This window comes from Oncorhynchus gorbuscha, linkage group LG01, assembly GCF_021184085.1.
Source record: "Oncorhynchus gorbuscha isolate QuinsamMale2020 ecotype Even-year linkage group LG01, OgorEven_v1.0, whole genome shotgun sequence".
NCBI lineage: Eukaryota > Metazoa > Chordata > Actinopteri > Salmoniformes > Salmonidae > Oncorhynchus > Oncorhynchus gorbuscha.
The window spans coordinates 7,323,702-7,347,972 of record NC_060173.1 but is presented as its reverse complement, the minus strand read 5'-3'; the positions used below and the strand labels follow the sequence as shown (position 1 = coordinate 7,347,972).

The following is a 24,271-nucleotide window of genomic DNA, read 5'->3' as shown; positions in this document are numbered from 1 at the left end:
AGAGAGCCTTATAGAGACTCAGAGAGAGAAAGAGCCTTATAGAGACTCAGAGAGAAATAACCTTATAGAGACTCAGAGAGAAAGAGCCTTATAGAGACTCAGAGAGAGAGCCTTATAGAGACTCAGAGAGAGAGCATTATAGAGACTCAGAGAGAGCATTATAGAGACTCAGAGAGAGAGAGCATTATAGAGACTCAGAGAGAGAGAGCATTATAGAGACTCAGAGAGAGAGAGCATTATAGAGACTCAGAGAGAGCCTTATAGAGACTCAGAGAGAGAGAGCATTATAGAGACTCAGAGAGAGAGCATTAGAGACTCAGAGAGAGAGCCTTATAGAGACTCAGAGAGAGAGCATTATAGAGACTCCGACAGAGAGCATTATAGAGACTCCGACAGAGAGCATTATAGAGACTCAGAGAGAGCATTATAGACTCAGACAGAGAGCATTATAGAGACTCAGACAGAGAGCATTATAGAGACTCAGACAGAGAGCATTATAGAGACTCAGAGAGAGAGCATTATAGAGACTCAGAGAGAGAGAGAGCATTATAGAGACTTAGACTGAGAGCATTATAGAGACTCAGAGAGAGAGAGAGCCTTATAGAGACTCAGAGAGAGAGCATTATAGAGACTCAGAGAGAGAGCATTATAGAGACTCAGAGAGAGAGAGCATTATAGAGACTCAGAGAGAGAGAGAGCATTATAGAGACTTAGACTTTTTTTTTTGCACGCCCAAATTTTTAAGTTTTTGATTTGTTAAAAAAGTTTGAAATATCCAATAAATGTCCTTCCACTTCATGATTGTGTCCCACTTGTTGATTCTTCACAAAAAAATACAGTTTTATATCTTTATGTTTGAAGCCTGAAATGTGGCAAAAGGTCGCAAAGTTCAAGGGGGCCGAATACTTTCGCAAGGCACTGTATGTTTCCCATGCCAATAAAGCCCCTTGAATTGAATTGAGAGAGATAGAGAGACAGAGACAGAGAGATACCTGAAGTAGGTAGAAAGCTTTAGTCGATGGGTGTCTACTCTACTGTGCGGTACATAACATACCAGTAAAACATAGATCTCCCTGATCTGATTCACTGGTTGAATAACATGCTTTGTGTTTTGAATCATTTTGACTGTGAATCAGAAGTGAGACACAGGCACTAAGGTAAAGGAGAAATGTTGAAGTTATTAAGTACCATGACACTGCAGCAATGAGACCCGCTCTGACTACAGAAGAACCCCAAATCTGAATGCCCCTGCTCAAGTAGGAGAATTTAGTCGCTAAGTAAAACGAGAGATGAGGAGGAGAAATTTGGGGATAACTGCAAAAGCAATCTGTATTCTCTGCAGGAGTTCCTTCTTAAATCGCCTAGCGCTGCATGAAACTGTCTGTTCTGACCTTTGACCTGTTTCAATCAAATCAACTGGAGTCACAACCCTGCTTTCTGCATGCTAAATCACAAACACACTTAGGCATGCACATGGCCATCCACACATCACACACTCCACACTTACCAACTCCATAGCCACATCAGCATCAACTGGCGGATGAAATGGAAATAGATCTCTGGAGCATCTCTCTACCCCTCTACCACTCTCTTTCTCTCTCTACCCCTCTAACACAAGTCAGTACAGGTCTATAGCAGGCAATGGAAACACAAGTCAGTACAGGTCTATAGCAGGCAATGGAACACACAAGTCAGTACAGGGCCATAGCAGGCCATGGAAACACAAGTCAGTACAGGGCCATAGCAGGCCATGGAAACACAAGTCAGTACAGGTCTATAGCAGGCCATGGAAACACAAGTCAGTACAGGGCTATAGCAGGCCATGGAAACACAAGTCAGTACAGGGCTATAGCAGGCCATGGAAACACAAGTCAGTACAGGGCTATAGCAGGCCATGCAAACACAAGTCAGTACAGGGCTATAGCAGGCCATGCAAACACAAGTCAGTACAGGGCTATAGCAGGCCATGGAAACACAAGTCAGTACAGGGCTATAGAAGGCCATGGAAACACAAGTCAGTACAGGGCTATAGAAGGCCATGGAAACACAAGTCAGTACAGGGCTATAGCAGGCCATGGAAACACAAGTCAGTACAGGGCTATAGCAGGCCATGGAAACACAAGTCAGTACAGGGCTATAGAAGGCCATGGAAACACAAGTCAGTACAGGGCTATAGCAGGCCATGGAAACACAAGTCAGTACAGGGCTATAGCAGGCCATGGAAACACAAGTCAGTACAGGGCTATAGAAGGCCATGGAAACACAAGTCAGTACAGGGCTATAGAAGGCCATGGAAACACAAGTCAGTACAGGGCTATAGAAGGCCATGGAAACACAAGTCAGTACAGGGCTATAGCAGGCCATGGAAACACAAGTCAGTACAGGGCTATAGCAGGCCATGGAAACACAAGTCAGTACAGGGCTATAGCAGGCCATGGAAACACAAATCAGTACAGGGCTATAGCAGGCCATGGAAACACAAGTCAGTACAGGGCTATAGCAGGCCATGGAAACACAAGTCAGTACAGGGCTATAGCAGGCCATGGAAACCATGTGTTTGGTATATTTCCACCTATTCCACCAGCACATCCTCCCTAATTAAGGTGCCACCAACCTTCTGTGGATGGCAGACATTTTTGAGTAGCTCCTTCTATAATGTCTCTTAGTGTTTTTTACTCGCTGATTAAAGACGCAGCCTTTGTTTCCCTGGGTTTTCCTGGCAGCCTCTCTTGCTGCCCTTTCAACCGAGAGAGAAATGCTCCTCTGAGATCCAGTGAGATACTCACACACTGTTAACTGACACATATTCACATGCATTACAGCCTTATTCTAAAATCGATTAAATTAATACAAATCCTCAACAATCTACACACAGTACCCCATAATGACATCACAGTACCCCATAATGACATCACAGTACCCCATAATGACATCACAATACCCCATAATGACATCACAATACCCCATAATGACATCACAGTACCCCATAATGACATCACAGTACCCCACAATGACATCACAGTACCCCACAATGACATCACAGTACCCCATAATGACATCACAGTACCCCATCATGGCATCACAATACCCCATCATGGCATCACAATACCCCATCATGGCATCACAATACCCCATAATGACATCACAGTACCCCATAATGACATCACAGTACCCATCATGGCATCACAATACCCCATCATGGCATCACAATACCCCATAATGACATCACAATACCCCATAATGACATCACAATACCCCATAATGACATCACAATACCCCATAATGACATCACAATACCCCATCATGGCTTCACAATACCCCATCATGGCATCACAATACCCCATAATGACATCACAATACCCATAATGACATCACAATACCCCATAATGACATCACAGTACCCCATAATGACATCACAGTACCCCATAATGACATCACAATACCCCATAATGACATCACAATACCCCATCATGACATCACAATACCCCATAATGACATCACAATACCCCATAATGACATCACAGTACCCATCATGGCATCACAATACCCCATAATGACATCACAGTACCCCATCATGACATCACAGTACCCCATAATGGCATCACAATACCCCATCATGGCATCACAATACCCCATAATGACATCACAGTACCCCATAATGACATCACAGTACCCCATAATGACATCACAATACCCCATAATGACATCATAATACCCCATCATGGCTTCACAATACCCCATAATGACATCACAGTACCCCATAGTGACATCACAGTACCCCATCATGGCATCACAATACCCCATCATGGCATCACAATACCCCATCATGGCATCACAATACCCCATCATGGCATCACAATACCCCATAATGACATCACAATACCCCATAATGACATCACAGTACCCCATCATGGCATCACAATACCCCATAATGACATCACAATACCCCATAATGACATCACAATACCCCATAATGACATCACAATACCCCATAATGACATCACAATACCCCATAATGACATCATAATACCCCATACAGACAAAGCAAAAACAGGTTTTTTAGAAATGTTTCCAAGTGTATTCAAAAATTAAAAACATAAATACCTTCATTCAGACCCTTTGCTATGAGACTCAAAATTGAGCTCAGGTGCATCCTGTTTCCATTGATCATCCTTGAGATGTTTCTACAACTTAATTTGAGTCCACCTTTTGGTGCCTTTTGGCAAACTTGTGTTTATATTAATGAGGAAAACAAAATAATTTGATCCATTTTAAAACAAGGCTGTAACGTAACAAAATGTGGAAAAAATCAAGGAATCGGAATAATTTCCAAAGGCGCTGCATATATTATCAATCGTCCATAAGTTTGAAAAAATGGAGATGTCATTTTTACTTCATATCGCTCAGACCTACACACACACACTATACATACAACCACACACAGACACCCGGCACAGCCAGAAGACGACTGGCCACCCCTCATAGCCTGGTTCCTCTCTAGGTTTCTTCCTTGGTTCTGGCCTACCTGCATTGCTTGCTGTTTGGGGTTTTAGGCTGGGTTTCTGTACAGCACTTTGAGATATCAGCTGATGTAAGAAGGGCTTTATAAATACATTTGATTTGATTTAGACACACACAACCACACACAGACACACACAACCACACACAGACACACACAACCGCACACAGACAACCACAGCCACACACAGACACACACAACCACACACAACCACACACAGACACACACAGACACACACAGACACATACAGACACACACAGACACATACAGACACACACAACCACACACAGAAAACCACAGCCACACACAACCACACACAACCACACACAGACACACACAACACACACAGACACACACAGACACACAACCACACACAGACACACACAACCACACACAGACACACACAGACACACACAACCACACACAGACACATACAGACACACACAGACACACACAACCACGCAGACACACACAACCACACAGACACACACAGACACACACAACCACACATAGACACACACAACCACACACAACCACACACAGTGATGTTCCCGCCTTTCGGGGTAGGGGGTCGAGGGTCGGGGGGGTTAACCGGCAGTGAAAAGGCTCATACTATGAGAACTTGCTACCAAGCTCCTGTGTTCTCTCTTAGACACACACTGTGTTCTCTCTTAGACACACACTGTGTTCTCTCTTAGACACACACTGTGTTCTCTCTTAGACACACACTGTGTTCTCTCTTAGACACACACTGTGTTCTCTCTTAGACACACACTGTGTTCTCTCTTAGACACACACTGTGTTCTCTCTTAGACACACACTGTGTTCTCTCTTAGACACACACTGTGTTTCTCTTAGACACACACTGTGTTCTCTCTTAGACACACACTGTGTTCTCTCTTAGACACACACTGTGTTCTCTCTTAGACACACACTGTGTTCTCTCTTAGACACACACTGTGTTCCCTCTTAGACACACACTGTGTTCCTCTTAGACACACACTGTGTTCTCTCTTAGACACACACTGTGTTCCCTCTTAGACACACACTGTGTTCTCTCTTAGACACACACTGTGTTCTCTCTTAGACACACACTGTGTTCTCTCTTAGACACACACTGTGTTCCCTCTTAGACACACACTGTGTTCCCTCTTAGACACACACTGTGTTCTCTCTTAGACACACACTGTGTTCCCTCTTAGACACACACTGTGTTCTCTCTTAGACACACACTGTGTTCCTCTTAGACACACACTGTGTTCTCTCTTAGACACACACTGTGTTCCTCTTAGACACACACTGTGTTCTCTCTTAGACACACACTGTGTTCTCTCACAGACACACACTGTGTTCTCTCTTAGACACACACTGTGTTCCCTCTTAGACACACACTGTGTTCCCTCTTAGACACACACTGTGTTCCCTCTTAGACACACACTGTGTTCTCTCTTAGACACACACTGTGTTCCCTCTTAGACACACACTGTGTTCTCTCTTAGACACACACTGTGTTCCCTCTTAGACACACACTGTGTTCCCTCTTAGACACACACTGTGTTCCCTCTTAGACACACACTGTGTTCCCTCTTAGACACACACTGTGTTCCCTCTTAGACACACACTGTGTTCCTCTAGACACACACTGTGTTCCCTCTTAGACACACACTGTGTTCCCTCTTAGACACACACTGTGTTCCCTCTTAGACACACACTGTGTTCCCTCTTAGACACACACTGTGTTAGACACACACTGTGTTCTCTCTTAGACACACACTGTGTTCTCTCTTAGACACACACTGTGTTCCCTCTTAGACACACACTGTGTTCTCTCTTAGACACACACTGTGTTCTCTCTTAGACACACACTGTGTTCCCTCTTAGACCCACACTGTGTTCTCTCTTAGACACACACTGTGTTCTCTCTAGACACACACTGTGTTCTCTCTTAGACACACACTGTGTTCCCTCTTAGACACACACTGTGTTCCCTCTTAGACACACACTGTGTTCTCTCTTAGACACACACTGTGTTCCCTCTTAGACACACACTGTGTTCTCTCTTAGACACACACTGTGTTCCCTCTTAGACACACACTGTGTTCTCTCTTAGACACACACTGTGTTCTCTCTTAGACACACACTGTGTTCTCTCTTAGACACACACTGTGTTCTCTTAGACACACACTGTGTTCCTCTTAGACACACACTGTGTTCTCTCTTAGACACACACGGTGTTCCCTCTTAGACACACACTGTGTTCTCTCTTAGACACACACTGTGTTCTCTCTTAGACACACACTGTGTTCTCTCTTAGACACACACTGTGTTCTCTCTTAGACACACACGGTGTTCTCTCTTAGACACACACGGTGTTCCCTCTTAGACACACACGGTGTTCCCTCTTAGACACACACGGTGTTCCCTCTTAGACACACACGGTGTTCTCTCTTAGACACACACGGTGTTCTCTCTTAGACACACACGGTGTTCTCTCTTAGACACACACGGTGTTCTCTCTTAGACACACACGGTGTTCCCTCTTAGACACACACTGTGTTCCCTCTTAGACACACACTGTGTTCTCTCTTAGACACACACTGTGTTCTCTCTTAGACACACACTGTGTTCCCTCTTAGACACACACTGTGTTCTCTCTTAGACACACACTGTGTTCCCTCTTAGACACACACTGTGTTCTCTCTTAGACACACACTGTGTTCCCTCTTAGACACACACTGTGTTCTCAGACACACACTGTGTTCCCTCTTAGACACACACTGTGTTCCCTCTTAGACACACACTGTGTTCCCTCTTAGACACACACTGTGTTCCCTCTTAGACACACACTGTGTTCCCTCTTAGACACACACTGTGTTCCTCTTAGACACACACTGTGTTCTCTCTTAGACACACACTGTGTTCCCTCTTAGACACACACTGTGTTCTCTCTTAGACACACACTGTGTTCTCTCTTAGACACACACTGTGTTCTCTCTTAGACACACACTGTGTTCTCTCTTAGACACACACTGTGTTCTCTCTTAGACACACACTGTGTTCTCTCTTAGACACACACTGTGTTCCCTCTTAGACACACACTGTGTTCTCTCTTAGACACACACTGTGTTCTCTCTTAGACACACACTGTGTTCCCTCTTAGACACACACTGTGTTCTCTCTTAGACACACACTGTGTTCCCTCTTAGACACACACTGTGTTCTCTCTTAGACACACACTGTGTTCCCTCTTAGACACACACTGTGTTCCCTCTTAGACACACACTGTGTTCCCTCTTAGACACACACTGTGTTCCCTCTTAGACACACACTGTGTTCCCTCTTAGACACACACTGTGTTCCCTCTTAGACACACACTGTGTTCTCTCTTAGACACACACTGTGTTCCCTCTTAGACACACACTGTGTTCCCTCTTAGACACACACTGTGTTCTCTCTTAGACACACACTGTGTTCTCTCTTAGACACACACTGTGTTCCCTCTTAGACACACACTGTGTTCTCTCTTAGACACACACTGTGTTCCCTCTTAGACACACACTGTGTTCCCTCTTAGACACACACTGTGTTCTCTCTTAGACACACACTGTGTTATCTCTTAGACACACACTGTGTTCTCTCTTAGACACACACTGTGTTCTCTCTTAGACACACACTGTGTTCTCTCTTAGACACACACTGTGTTCTCTCTTAGACACACACTGTGTTCCCTCTTAGACACACACTGCGTTTAAATCAGCCTGTTGGTAACAGTCACTCTGTGTTGATTCTGGAATGTATCAGGCATATAATGCACACTGGAATTGTTTGAGTGTCAATTATTTCGTGACTAATAAATTATATTAGTTTAATTGAGTAAATGCATTCCTCTTTTTACAGAGTAATTATTTGATTGACTACATGCCTGTAATTTCCTAGGTCTTTTGATAGTTGTTAATTCCACTATACACAGAGCACATGCTTGGGTACCAATTTGACATCCCTAAACTGCTTGCCTCAATAAATGAATCCTAAAACATTGGGTCGCCAGGATTAGCTATTTGTATCTGGCCTCTTTAATAATTGCATTACAGTGTAAGATAGATACATGTTTATTATAGTCATACTGAGAGGTGATGCAAGACTGGATCCTCCAGAGACACACAGGGCCTGCTGTGTATTCATGTAACCATGGAGTCAGATTGACAAAGTTACTAGATCCTCCAGAGACACACAGGGCCTGCTGTGTATTCATGTAACCATGGAGTCAGATTGACAAAGTTACTAGATCCTCCAGAGACACGGGGCCTGCTGTGTATTCATGTAACCATGGAGTCAGATTGACAAAGTTACCAGATCCTCCAGAGACACGGGGCCTGCTGTGTATTCATGTAACCATGGAGTCAGATTGACAAAGTTACTAGATCCTACAGAGACACGGGGCCTGCTGTATGTATTCATGTAACCATGGAGTCAGATTGACAAATGTAGTTTATTATTATTCAACATCAATTCTACATAACGGATGGATGATTTCCACCAAACTACACCAGCCAAACCACACCTAATGTAACCCAACCTGACCTAATGTAACCCAACCAAACCACACCTAATATAACCCAACCAAACCACACCTAATGTAACCCAACCTGACCTAATGTAACCCAACCTGACCCAACCTAACCCAAACAAACCCAACCTGACCTAATGTAACCCAACCCAACCCAACCTGACCTAATCTAACCCAACCTGTCATAATCTAACCCAACCTGACCCAACCTAACCCAACCTGACCCAACCTAACCCAACCTAACCTGACCTAATCTAACCCAACCTGACCCAACCTAACCCAACCTAACCTGACCTAATCTAACCCAACCTGACCCAACCTAATCCAACCCATCCTGACCTAATCTAACCCAACCCAACCTGACCCAACCTAACCCAACAAAACCTGAGCTAATGTAACCCAACCTGAGCTCATCTGACCCAACCTAACCCAACCAAACCTGAGCTAATCTAACCCATCCTGACCTAATCTAACCCAACCTAACCCAACAAAACCTGAGCTAATCTGACCCAACCCAACCTGACCCAACCTGACCCAACCAAACCTGACCTAATCTAACCCAACCTAACCCAACCAAACCTGACCTAATCTAACCCAACCTGACAATCTAACCCAATCTGACCCGACCCCACCCAACCTAACCCAACAAAACCAAACCTGATCTAACCCAACCTGACCTAATCTAACCCAACCGAAACCGACATGACCTAGCCAAACAAGCCTGACCTAATCTAACCCACCCGACCTGACCTAACCTAAACCAAACCTGACCTAATATAACACAACCTGTCCTGACCTAAACTAACCCAAACAAACCTGACCTAATTTAACCAAATCAAACCTGACCTAATCTAACCCACCCGACCTGACCTAACCTAAACCAAACCTGACCTAATCTAACCCAACTTTACCTAATCTAACCAAACCCAACCAACCTGACCTAACCTAACCCAACCCAACCTGACTTAGTCTAACCCAATCCATCCTGACCTAATCTAACCCAACCCAACCTCACCCAACCAAACCTGACCTAATCTAACCCAACCCGACCTGACCGAACCTAACCCAACCAAACCCAACCCAACCCAATCCAACCTGACCTAATCTAACCCAATGCAACCTGACCTAATCTAACCCAACCTGACCTAATCTAACCAAAACCAACCTGACCTAACCCAACCCAATATAACCCAAACAAACCAAACCTGACCTATTCTAATATAACCCAACCCAACCCAACCCAATATAACTCAAACTAACCAAACCAAACCTGACCTAATCTAACCCAACCCAACCTGACCTAATCAAACCAAACCTAATCTAACCCAATTTGACCTAACCCAACCCAACCTAATCCAACCCAACCTGACCTAACCCAACCTGACCTAATCTAACTGAACCAAACCTGACCTAATTTAACCCAACCTGTCCTAATCTAACCGAACCAAACCTCACCTCATCTAACCCGACCGACCTGACCTAATCTACCCCAACCCGACCTAACCTAACCTGACCTAATCTAATCTAACCCAACCTGACCTAATATAACCCAACCTAACCTGACCTAATCCAACCCAACCTGACCTAACCTGACCTACTCTAATCTAACCGAACCTGACCTGACCTAACCAAACCTAACCTAACCCAACCTGACCTAATATAACCAAACCTGACCCAACCTAACCCAAACAATCCTAATCTAACCCAACCCGACCCGACCTAACCCAACCTGACCTAATCTAACCCAACCCAACCTGACCTAACCCAACCTGACCTAATCTAACCCAACCTGACCTAACCCAACCTGACCTAACCCAACCCAACCTGACCTAACCCAACCTGACCTAACCCAACCTGACCTAATCTAACCCAACCTAATCTAACCAATCCTGACCTAATCTAACCCAACCCAACCTGACCTAATCTAACCGAACCTGACCTAATCTAACCCTACCCTACCCAACCTAACCCAAACCCCACCCCACCAGACTTAATCTAACCCAACCTGACCTAATCCAACCCAACCTGACCTAATCTAACCCAACCTGACCTAATCCAACCCAACCTGACCTAATCCAACCCAACCTGACCTAATCCAACCCAACCTGACCACACCTAACCTGACCTAATCTAACCAAACCTAATATAACCCAACTTGACCTAACCCAACCCAACCTGACCTAATCCAACCCAACCTGACCTAATCCAACCCAACCTGACCTAACCCAACCTGACCTAATCTAACTGAACCAAACCTCACCTCATCTAACCCGACCGACCTGACCTAATCTACCCCAACCCGACCTAACCTGACCTAATCTAACCCAACCTGACCTAATATAACCTAACCTAATATAACCCAACCTAACCTGACCTAATCCAACCCAACCTGACCTAACCTAACCCGACCTAACCTAACCCAACCTGACCTAATATAACCAAACCTGACCCAACCTAACCCAACCAATCCTGACCTAATCTAACCCAACCCGACCTGACCTAACCCAACCTGACCTAATCTAACCCAACCCAACCTGACCTAATCTAACCCAACCTGACCCAACCCAACCTGACCTAATCTTACCCAACCTGACATAACCCAACCTGACCTAATCTAACCAATCCTGACCTAATCTAACCCAACCCAACCTGACCTAACCCAACCTGACCTAACCCAACCTGACCTGACCTAATCTAACCGAACCTGACCTAATCTAACCCTACCCTACCCAACCTAACCTAACCCAAACCCCACCCCACCTGACTTAATCTAACCCAACCTGACCTAATCCAACCCAACCTGACCTAATCTAACCCCACCTGACCTAATCTAACCCAACCTGACCTAATCCAACCCAACCTGACCTAACCCAACCCAACCTGACCTAACCCAACCCAACCTGACCTAACCCAACCCAACCTGACCTAACCCAACCTGACCTAATCTAACCAAACCTGACCTAATCTAACCCAACCCAACCTGACCACACCTAACCCAACCTGACCTAATCTAACCAAACCTAATCTAACCCAACTTGACCTAACCCAACCCAACCTGACCTAATCCAACACAACCTGACCTAATCCAACCCAACCTGACCTAACCTAACCCAACCTGACCTAACCTAACCCAACCCGACCTAACCTAATCTAACTGAACCCAACCTGACCTAATTTAACCCAACCTGTCCTAATCTAATCTAACCGAACCAAACCTCACCTCATCTAACCCGACCGACCTGACCTAATCTACCCCAACCCGACCTAACCTAACCTGACCTAATCTAACCCAACCTGACCAAATATAACTTAACCTAATATAACCCAACCTAACCTGACCTAATCCAACCCAACCTAACCCGACCTACTCTAATCTAACTGAACCTGACCTAACCAAACCTAACCTAACCCAACCTAATCTAACCTAACTCAACCTGACCCAACCTGACCTAATCTAACCAATCCTGACCTAATCTAACCTAACTCAACCTGACCTGACCTAATCTAACCAATCCTGACCTAATCTTACCCAACCTGACATAACCCAACCTGACCTAATCTAACCAATCCTGACCTAATCTAACCCAACCTGACCTAACCCAACCTAATCTAATCTAACCCAACCTGACTCAACCCAACCTAACCTGACCTAATCTAACCTAACCTGACCTAATCTAACCCAACCTGACCTGACCTAATCTAACCAATCCTGACCTAATCTAACCCAACCCAACCTGACCTAATCTAACCCAACATAACCCAACCTAACCTGACCCAATCTAACCTAACCTGACTGAATCTAACATAACCTAACCTAACCCAATCTAACCTAACCTGACCTAACCCAACGCAATCTAACTCAACCCAACCTAACCCAACCCAACCCCCAATCTAACCCAACCTAACCCAACCTAACCCAACCCAACCTAATCTAACCCAACCTAACCTAATCCAACCCAACCCAACCTAATCTAACCCAACCTGACCCAACCCAACCTGACCCAACCCAACCTGACCCAACCTAATCTAATCTAACCCAACCTGACCTAACCCAACCTAACCCAACCCAACCCAACCTAACCCAACCTAACCTAACCCAAACCAACCTGACCTGACCCAACCTAATCTAATCTAACCCAACCTGACTCAACCCAACCTAACCCAACCTAACCTAATCTAACCCAACCTAATCTAACCCAACCCAACCCAACGCAACCCAACCCAACCTAATCTAATCTAACCCAACCTGACCCAACCCAACCTAACCTAATCTAACCTAATCTAACCCAACCTGACCTAACCTAACCTAACCTAACCCAACCTGACCCAACCCAACCTGACCTAATCTTACCCAACCTGACATAACCCAACCTGACCTAATCTAATCAATCCTGACCTAATCTAACCCAACCCAACCTGACCTAACCCAACCTGACCTAACCCAACCTGACCTGACCTAATCTAACCGAACCTGACCTAATCTAACCCTACCCTACCCAATCTAACCTAACCCAAACCCCACCCCACCTGACTTAATCTAACCCAACCTGACCTAATCCAACCCAACCTGACCTAATCTAACCCAACCTGACCTAATCTAACCGAACCAAACCTGACCTAATCTAACCCAACCTGACCTAATATAACCAAACCTGACCTAATATAACCAAACCTACCCAACCTAATCTAAAGCAAACAAACCTGACCTTATCTAACCCAACCCAACCTGACCTAACCCAACCTGACCTAACCTAACCAATCCTGACCTAATCTAACCCAACCCAACCTGACCACACCTAACCCAACCTGACCTAACCTAACCAATCCTGACCTAATCTAACCTAACCCAACCTGACCTAATCTAACCAAACCTAATCTAACCCAATTTGACCTAACCCAACCCAACCTGACCTAATCCAACACAACCTGACCTAATCCAACCCAACCTGACCTAACCTAACCCAACCTGACCTAACCTAACCCAACCCGACCTAACCTAATCTAACTGAACCCAACCTGTCCTAATCTAATCTAACCGAACCAAACCTCACCTCATCTAACCCGACCGACTTGACCTAATCTACCCCAACCCGACCTAACCTAACCTGACCTAACCTAACCCAACCTGACCTAATATAACCAAACCTGACCCAACCTAACCCAACCAATCCTGACCTAATCTAACCCAACCCGACCCGACCCAACCCAACCTGACCTAATCTAACCCAACCCAACCTGACCTAATCTAACCCAACCTGACCCAACCCAATCTGACCTAATCTTACCCAACCTGACATAACCCAACCTGACCTAATCTAACCAATCCTGACCTAATCTAACCCAACCCAACCTGACCTAACCCAACCTGACCTAACCCAACCTGACCTGACCTAATCTAACCGAACCTGACCTAATCTAACCCTACCCTACCCAACCTAACCTAACCCAAACCCCACCCCACCTGACTTAATCTAACCCAACCTGACCTAATCCAACCCAACCTGACCTAATCTAAACCTGACCTAATCTAACCCAACCTGACCTAATCCAACCCAACCTGACCTAACCCAAACCTGACCTAACCCAACCTGACCTAATCTAACCAATCCTGACCTAATCTAACCCAACCCAACCTGACCACACCTAACCCAACCTGACCTAATCTAACCAAACCTAATCTAACCCAACTTGACCTAACCCAACCCAACCTGACCTAATCCAACACAACCTGACCTAATCCAACCCAACCTGACCTAACCTAACCCAACCTGACCTAACCTAACCCAACCCGACCTAACCTAATCTAACTGAACCCAACCTGACCTAATTTAACCCAACCTGTCCTAATCTAATCTAACCGAACCAAACCTCACCTCATCTAACCCAACCGACCTGACCTAATCTACCCCAACCCGACCTAACCTGACCTAATCTAACCCAACCTGACCAAATATAACCTAACCTAATATAACCCAACCTAACCTGACCTAATCCAACCCAACCTAACCCGACCTATTCTAATCTAACCGAACCTGACCTAACCAAACCTAACCTAACCCAACCTGACCTAATATAACCAAACCTGACCCAACCTGACCTAATCTAACCAATCCTGACCTAATCTAACCTAACTCAACCTGACCTGACCTAATCTAACCAATCCTGACCTAATCTTACCCAACCTGACATAACCCAACCTGACCTAATCTAACCAATCCTGACCTAATCTAACCTAACTCAACCTGACCTAACCCAACCTAATCTAATCTAACCCAACCTGACTCAACCCAACCTAACCTGACCTAATCTAACCTAACCTGACCCAACCTGACCTAATCTAACCCAACCTGACCTGACCTAATCTAACCAATCCTGACCTAATCTAACCCAACCCAACCTGACCTAACCTAACCCAACCTGACCCAACCCAACCCAACCTGACCTAATCTAACCCAACCTAACCCAACCTAACCTGACCCAATCTAACCTAACCTGACTGAATCTAACATAACCTAACCTAACCCAATCTAACCTAACCTGACCTAACCCAACGCAATCTAACTCAACCCAACCTAACCCAACCCAACCCAACCTAATCTAACCCAACCTAACCTAATTCAACCCAACCCAACCTAATCTAACCCAACCTGACCTAACCCAACCTGACCCAACCCAACCTGACCCAACCTAATCTAATCTAACCCAACCCAACCTAACCCAACCTAACCCAACCCAACCCAACCTAACCCAACCTAACCTAACCCAACCCAACCCAATCTAACCCAACCCAACCTGACCTGACCCAACCTAATCTAATCTAACCCAACCTGACTCAACCCAACCTAACCCAACCTAACCTAATCTAACCCAACCTAATCTAACCCAACCCAACCCAACGCAACCCAACCCAACCTAATCTAATCTAACCCAACCTGACCCAACCCAACCTAATCTAACCTAATCTAACCCAACCTGACCTAACCTAACCTAACCCAACCTGACCCAACCCAACCTGACCTAATCTTACCCAACCTGACATAACCCAACCTGACCTAATCTAACCAATCCTGACCTAATCTAACCCAACCCAACCTGACCTAACCCAACCTGACCTAACCCAACCTGACCTGACCTAATCTAACCGAACCTGACCTAATCTAACCCTACCCTACCCAACCTAACCTAACCCAAACCCCACCCCACCTGACTTAATCTAACCCAACCTGACCTAATCCAACCCAACCTGACCTAATCTAACCCAACCTGACCTAATCTAACCGAACCAAACCTGACCTAATCTAACCCAACCTGACCTAATATAACCAAACCTGACCTAATATAACCAAACCTGACCCAACCTAATCTAAAGCAAACAAACCTGACCTTATCTAACCCAACCCAACCTGACCTAACCCAACCTGACCTAACCTAACCAATCCTGACCTAATCTAACCCAACCCAACCTGACCACACCTAACCCAACCTGACCTAACCTAACCAATCCTGACCTAATCTAACCTAACCCAACCTGACCTAATCTAACCAAACCTAATCTAACCCAATTTGACCTAACCCAACCCAACCTGACCTAATCCAACACAACCTGACCTAATCCAACCCAACCTGACCTAACCTAACCCAACCCAACCCGACCTAACCTAATCTAACTGAACCCAACCTGACCTAATTTAACCCAACCTGTCCTAATCTAATCTAACCGAACCAAACCTCACCTCATCTAACCCGACCGACCTGACCTAATCTACCCCAACCCGACCTAACCTAACCTGACCTAATCTAACCCAACCTGACCAAATATAACCTAACCTAATATAACCCAACCTAACCTGACCTAATCCAACCCAACCTAACCCGACCTACTCTAATCTAACCGAACCTGACCTAACCAAACCTAACCTAACCCAACCTGACCTAATATAACCAAACCTGACCCAACCTAACCCAACCAAACCTGACCTAATCTAACCCAATCTAACCCAACCTGACCTAACCCAACCTGACCTAATCTTACCCAACCTGACATAACCCAACCTGACCTAATCTAACCCAACCTGACCTAATCTAACCCAACCTAACCCAACCTAACCTGACCCAATCTAACCTAACCTGTCTGAATCTAACATAACCTAACCTAACCCAATCTAACCTAACCTGACCTAACCCAACGCAATCTAACTCAACCCAACCTAACCCAACCCAACCCAATCTAACCCAACCTAACCCAACCCAACCTAATCTAACCCGACCCAACCTAACCCAACCCAACCTAACCCAACCTAACCCAACCCAACCTAATCCAACCCAACCCAACCTAATCTAACCCAACCTGACCCAACCCAACCTGACCCAACCTAATCTAATCTAACCCAATCTAATCTAACCCAACCCAACCCAACGCAACCCAACCCAACCCAACGCAACCCAACCCAACCCAACCTAATCTAATCTAACCCAACCTGACCCAACCCAACCTAACCTAATCTAACCTAATCTAACCCAACCTGACCCAACCTAAACTAACCTAACCTAATCTAATCTAACCCAACCCCACCCAACCCAACCTGACCTAATCTAATCTAACCCAACCTGACCTAATCTAATATAACCCAACCTGACCTAATCTAATCTAACCCAACCTAATCTAATCTAACCCAACCTGACCCAACCCAACCTAATCTAACCTAATCTAATCTAACCCAACCTGACCCAACCTAACCCAACCTAATCTAATCTAACCCAACCTGACCCAACCCAACCTAATCTAACCCATCCCAACCCAACCTGACCTAATCTAACCCAACCTGACCTTGAGCTAAATGTAATGGAGGTGAAAAGGCCTGTTCTCTCATTCACCATGTGTGTGTGTGTGTGTGTGTGTGTGTGTGTGTGTGTGTGTGTGTGTGTGTGTGTGTGTGTGTGTGTGTGTGTGTGTGTGTGTGTGTGTGTGTGTGTGTGTGTGTGTGTGTGTGTGTGTGTGTGTGTGTGTGTGGAAAAGGAACAGGGCCAAATAGAAGCAGCTGTGGTCTGTGATGCAATGTTTACATGTGTAGATTGATTTGAAAGAGAAGATGGAAGATTCCAGGAATGGAATCTTCTCTGATATAGAGGGTTCTAGAAAATCTACTTTTAGAATGTATCATATTAGCATTACAATGCTAAGGAAGGATATGTTGATGTTGTACAATCATCTCTAAGGTTGAGTTGAGTCCCAAATCACACCCTTATTCCTATATAGAGCCCTGCTGGTCTAAAGTAGTGCACTATAAAGGGAACAAGTTGCCATTTGGAACATAGCCCAATTAGCTGTTGTGTCAGTGGGAAGTACTAAGGCTGTTCTGGTAATGATGGCTGTAAGCCATTTAGTATTCATGTTCAATCAGGTGACTCCTGCCAGCATCGAGTTCAATTCAAGGGAAGGAAGCCTGGCATGGGGTTGTGTAATTGCGTTCACGCTGTGGAGCCAATCAGAATGAGTCAGTTGTACTGGCTAAATAGATGCGTAATGAACAAAGCTGAGGAGAAAAAGTGTAGTGTTCAAAACCCATTTTTGTATTTTTTATTTCAAGAGACAAAGCTGATCCTGAGATATAGCTACTACTGTATGTTCATAATGCTGCGATATGTCCAGACATCATCTTCTTTTGTCCTGGATTACCTTTATACACCTGTGACAACAACATGACCGCAGCACAGGTGCAACCCCACCTCCCCCCCCCCAACCCCTAATAGTCCAATTCAGCACCATGGACAGCGTCAACTGACCAAACTGCGCGGCCATGCATTCAACACCATTGACAGGAGGTAAGTGACACAGCTGTCATTTCAGCACCATGGACAGCACCAAACTGCTCGGCCATGCATCCAGCTGTAAGTGACACGGCTGTCATTTCAGCACCATGGACAGCACCAAGTGTTATTTAAGGCCATCCATTCAGCGCTACCTGTCTGCCGCTTTACAGCTGGCATTAAACTAGACAGCTCCTAACCAGCGTTGGCGATTATGACAGGAGTGGGCACTCCTAACACTTTCTTTCAAGGGTAAACATGGAAAATTAAAAACCAAACACTTGACTTGAACCATGCATTTAAGACACTGATATTAAAAAGTAGGTATATTTTTCTGGGTGATTTAAATCATTTGCTAGCAACAGATGACATTCATATTCTGACTATCTCTGAAACTCATTGAGATAATACTTTTGATTATAATTGATAGGATGTAGTGATCACAATATAGTAGCCATATCTAGTTAAACCAAAGCTCCAAAGGCTGGGCCTATTATAGTGAATAAGGTCATACAATACGTTCTGTAGTGATTCCTATGTTGATGATGTGTAGACTATGTGTTGGTCTGTGGTGTGTAATGAGGAGCAACCAGACGCTGCTGGTCTGTGGTGTGTAATGAGGAGCAACCAGACGCTGCTGGTCTGTGGTGTGTAATGAGGAGCAACCAGATGCTGCTGGTCTGTGGTGTGTAATGAGGAGCAACCAGACGCTGCTGGTCTGTGGTGTGTAATGAGGAGCAACCAGACGCTGCTGGTCTGTGGTGTGTAATGAGGAGCAACCAGACGCTGCTGGTCTGTGGTGTGTAATGAGGAGCAACCAGATGCTGCTGGTCTGTGGTGTGTAATGAGGAGCAACCAGACGCTGTTGGTCTGTGGTGAGTAATGAGAAGCAACCAGACGCTGCACTTGACACATTTATGAAATGGTTTATCCCAGTTATTAATAAGCAATGCAACCATTAAGAAAATGACTGTTAAAAACAGTTGAATCCCTGTGGATTGATGAGAAATGGAAAAATGGTATGGTTGAGAAGGATGAGGCAAAAGGAATGGAAAACAGGTCTGACGGCACAACCGATTGGCAAACGTACTGCAAACTGAGAAATCATGTGACTAATCTGAATAAAAAGAAGAAGAAACCACACTATGAAACAAAGATCAATGACATAAAGAATGATAGTAAAAAGCTTTGGAGCACCTTCAATGAAATTTTGGGCAAAAAGGGCGAACTCACCTCGATAATTCATTTGAATCAGACGGCTCATTCATCACAAAACCCTCTGATATTGCCAACTACTTTACAGATTTCGGCGGACTTAGACATGACATGCCGGCAACAAACACTGATACTATTTTTTTATTGGATGTCTTTATTTAACTAGACAAGTACATCTGATTTACAATGACGGCCTCCCCCAACGCAGACTACTCTGCCTCCCCCAACGCAGACTACTCTGCCTCCCCCAACGCAGACTACTCTGCCGACCCCAACGCAGACTACTCTGCCTACCCCAACACAGACTACTCTGCCGACCCCAACGCAGACTACTCTGCCGACCCCAACGCAGACTACTCTGCCTAGTCCCAACGCAGACTACTCTGCCTAGTCCCAACGCAGACTACTCTGCCTCCCCCCAACACAGACTACTCTGCCTCCCCCAACACAGACTACTCTGCCTCCCCCAACACAGACTACTCTGCCTCCCCCAACGCAGACTACTCTGCCTCCCCCAACGCAGACTACTCTGCCTCCCCCAACGCAGACTACTCTGCCTCCCCCAACGCAGACTACTCTGCCTCCCCCAACGCAGACTACTCTGCCTCCCCCAACGCAGACTACTCTGCCTCCCCCAACGCAGACTACTCTGCCGACCCCAACGCAGACTACTCTGCCGACCCCAACGCAGACTACTCTGCCGACCCCAACGCAGACTACTCTGCCGACCCCAACGCAGACTACCCTGCCGACCCCAACGCAGACTACTCTGCCGACCCCAACGCAGACTACTCTGCCGACCCCAACGCAGACTACTCTGCCGACCCCAACGCAGACTACTCTGCCGACCCCAACACAGACTACTCTGCCGACCCCAACACAGACTACTCTGCCGACCCCAACACAGACTACTCTGCCGACCCCAACACAGACTACTCTGCCGACCCCAACACAGACTACTCTGCTGACCCCAACACAGACTACTCTGCCTAGTCCCAACACAGACTACTCTGCCTAGTCCCAACACAGACTACTCTGCCTAGTCCCAACACAGACTACTCTGCCTAGTCCCAACACAGACTACTCTGCCTAGTCCCAATAGACTACTCTGCCTTCCCCAACACAGACTACTCTGCCTACCCCAACACAGACTACTCTGCCTACCCCAACACAGACTACTCTGCCTACCCCAACACTCTGGGCCAATTGGGCGCTGCCCTAGTGATCAGACTACCGATCATGGCTGGATGCGATACAGCCCGGGATCGAACCCAGGTCTGCAGTAGCGCCTCTAGCTCTGTGATATCAGTGTCTTAGACCGCTGTGCCACTCAGGATCCCTAAAATAAACTGATTATTGACACCACACATCTAAGTATATCTGACCAAATGACGAAAGACAAGCGTTGTAATTTTGTATTCCGTAAAGTGAGTGTGGAAGAGGTGAAAAAAACGATTGTCTATCAACAATGACAAGCCAACGAGGTTTGACAACTTGGATGGAAAATGACTGAGGATTATATATTGCCACTCCTATTCGCCACATCTTCAATTTAAGCCTATACGAAAGTGTATGCCCTCAGGCCTGGAGGGAAGCTAAAGTCATTCCGCTACCTAAGAATAGTAAAGTCTCCATTGCTGGCTCAAATAGCCCCACCGATCAACCTGTTACCAAACCTTTGTAATATTTTGGGGGGAAAAAAGTTTGACCAAATAGAATGCTATTTTACAGTACACGAACTGACAACAGACTTTCAGCACACCTTGGCAGCAGCTAATGGGGATCCCTAATAAAACTCAAATACGAAATATGGCAATATATGTATTAACTTTTGATCACTTAACCTGGCCAGGTAAAAAGTAATAGATCATATTCCGTTCATTTGTAGTCCTACAGTTAACCTAAAAGGCTATACACCAACCATGCAGGGGGGAAGGTTTAGGCCTACTTCCAAGACATTACTCAAAACAAGCTGCCTAGGTCCTAGTGGCAGTCATCACTTACCCGAGGCCCCCTGCATCCAGCCACAGATCTTATAGACGGTGGTGGTGGAGAACAGGAAGAAGAGAGTGAAGGAAGCGATGCAAGCCATCACCAACATCATCGACATTCCTACGAAGAACGACGCGGCCTTGAACGCGGTGGAAGGGATCTGAGCGAACTCTGTGAAGGTCCCAGTGCAGTCGAGCTCTCTCTGGATTCCGTCGCCGGTGCAGAAGTGGAAGAGGCCGAAGTAGCCGGCCTGTGGGGTGTCCACGCCGTCTCCGATCCAATAGGGCTGGCTGAAGATCACCACGTTCAAGATGGCGAACAGGATGGTGAAAATGGCCCACAGGAGTCCGATGGCACGGGAGTTGCGGACGTAGTTATGCTGGTATAGTTTAATGTCATCCGACGACATAGATGGGAGCATCGACGCGGCCGATCCGGGTATCATTGTAGCACAGTTTGTGTTGTATCCCAGTCCGGGTATTATGAAGTAGCCTAGATATGCTTATTTAAATTAGGTAGACAAGAAACGGGGGGGGGGGGCTAATTAACCGACTAATTAATTAGTTGAGAAATGCAGGAGTCCGTAGTTATTTCTGCTGTAAAAAACACCCAACAGTAGGCCTAGCCTAGATTGAATGAATCACATCAAAGGGAACATCTGGCCAGCATATTCAACTCATGACGTCGCATCCCGATGCTGGTGCATAAACTGGATAGTCAAAACGTTTATCTGCAAGCTCGCTCCTATATTTAGCCTAACTGATAACTCTGAGAACTTGGCGACTCCTGAACTAGTGTATGTGAGAAATAATTCCCTCCCACCTCTCTCGTAGGCTACGAATGCACGTCTGTCAGACACATCGCTCTCTGGGCACGTGTCACTTGCGTATGTCCCCGGAATACCTCCTTGAAAAACACAGCAAATATCAGATTGTCATTCGGATATTACACATGACATTTAGCTTACAGAACAGCAGCGACTGCAATAGGCTATGCCTCCAATTTCCTAGGCAATGTAGACGACAGCGACAGAATCAAACCGGAGCAAACGAAACACAATGTCTATGATGCATTCCCTCCCGTAAACCCAAATCACAATCCTGCGAGATAATTCACAGCATCTAGACCGGGATAAATTACACACAGCCCTGTCCCGGTACTTTGCTACGGATAATATTTTCACGAGCTACGGCAGCATCAGCAGCCTCTGTCAGTGATGCTGAAAGAAAGGAGAGGAGAAGAGGAAGAGACACGATTCAATAACCGCACCAGATGAAGCGGACAGCGGTGTGCGTGTCAACGCTGACGTTCAGTTCTCTCAACCTATAACAACATTGCATCTGTCTGCCCCATGAGGTGTTTAAATATAGCCTGTTACATTCTATCCAAGCAATATATTTCAAAGAGATGTGTAGCCCTACATTCGTGACTAGCCGTCCAAACACTGCTGCATCAATCCCACAACCTCGCGTTCTGGCTTTGGTACCGTCTGTAGGTTACGGACAGATCCGGACGACAAGACAAGCCCACATCCTCGCAATCACATGATCTGCGCTTGACAGGTTGCGCGTCGAAATGGAGGCTGTACAATAATCGCAAAACAAATTTCAAATGCTCACGCGGCTCGGTCAGGGCGAAAATGGCCTCTCAGATTCAGTGGTCCGGTTAGTGCACGCGGCGCGCCTCTCCCGGTCACTCGGTCTCTATGACTGAGTTAAAGATGGTAGACTACCTGTCGTGCAGGACTGAACGCCTCACAGGAGGATGTCAGATTAGATGAGGAAGGACATTCAAGTATGCTGGTGCACGAGGAAAGAGGCACCTTACCACATACCAATTTACTAGAATGAAACAGACATCATTGGCCATTATTACCGGAGCGACTTATTCACCTGTGTGGCCATATTGTGTTTGGATGACTGCAACTTTAATCTTCAAAAATAAAGTACCCTCACATGTAACAAACATACCTACATTTCATCATGTATGAATACAACAGAGACAATACTATATCGTTTGTGCAGTAGCCCACACAAACCCATATTGGTTTTGCACATAGTGATACGGTAAACATACAGATTTGGGTCAGTGATTGTCACTGTAAAATCTTTAATCCACAAGCTTTTAGGGGGGGGGGGGGATCCACAAGGGGGCATCCACAACACAGGAAG

At 45.8% G+C, this 24,271-nt stretch overlaps 1 protein-coding gene across 2 annotated transcripts in view; it reads right to left on the bottom strand.

Annotated features, from left to right (window-relative positions):
• LOC124032148 (LHFPL tetraspan subfamily member 3 protein-like) overlaps positions 1–23,819 on the bottom strand; it is a 55,499-nt gene extending 31,680 nt beyond the window's left edge. Inside the window, exon 1 of one of the 2 annotated variants that reach the window (XM_046344297.1) lies at positions 22,113–23,819. In XM_046344297.1, coding sequence (XP_046200253.1) covers positions 22,113–22,545 — 433 coding nt within the window. In that variant the 5' untranslated portion in view covers positions 22,546–23,819. The remainder of the gene's footprint in view (positions 1–22,112) is intronic. The other variant, XM_046344306.1, reaches the window with a different exon arrangement.
• Between the last annotated feature and the right edge of the window lie 452 nt (positions 23,820–24,271).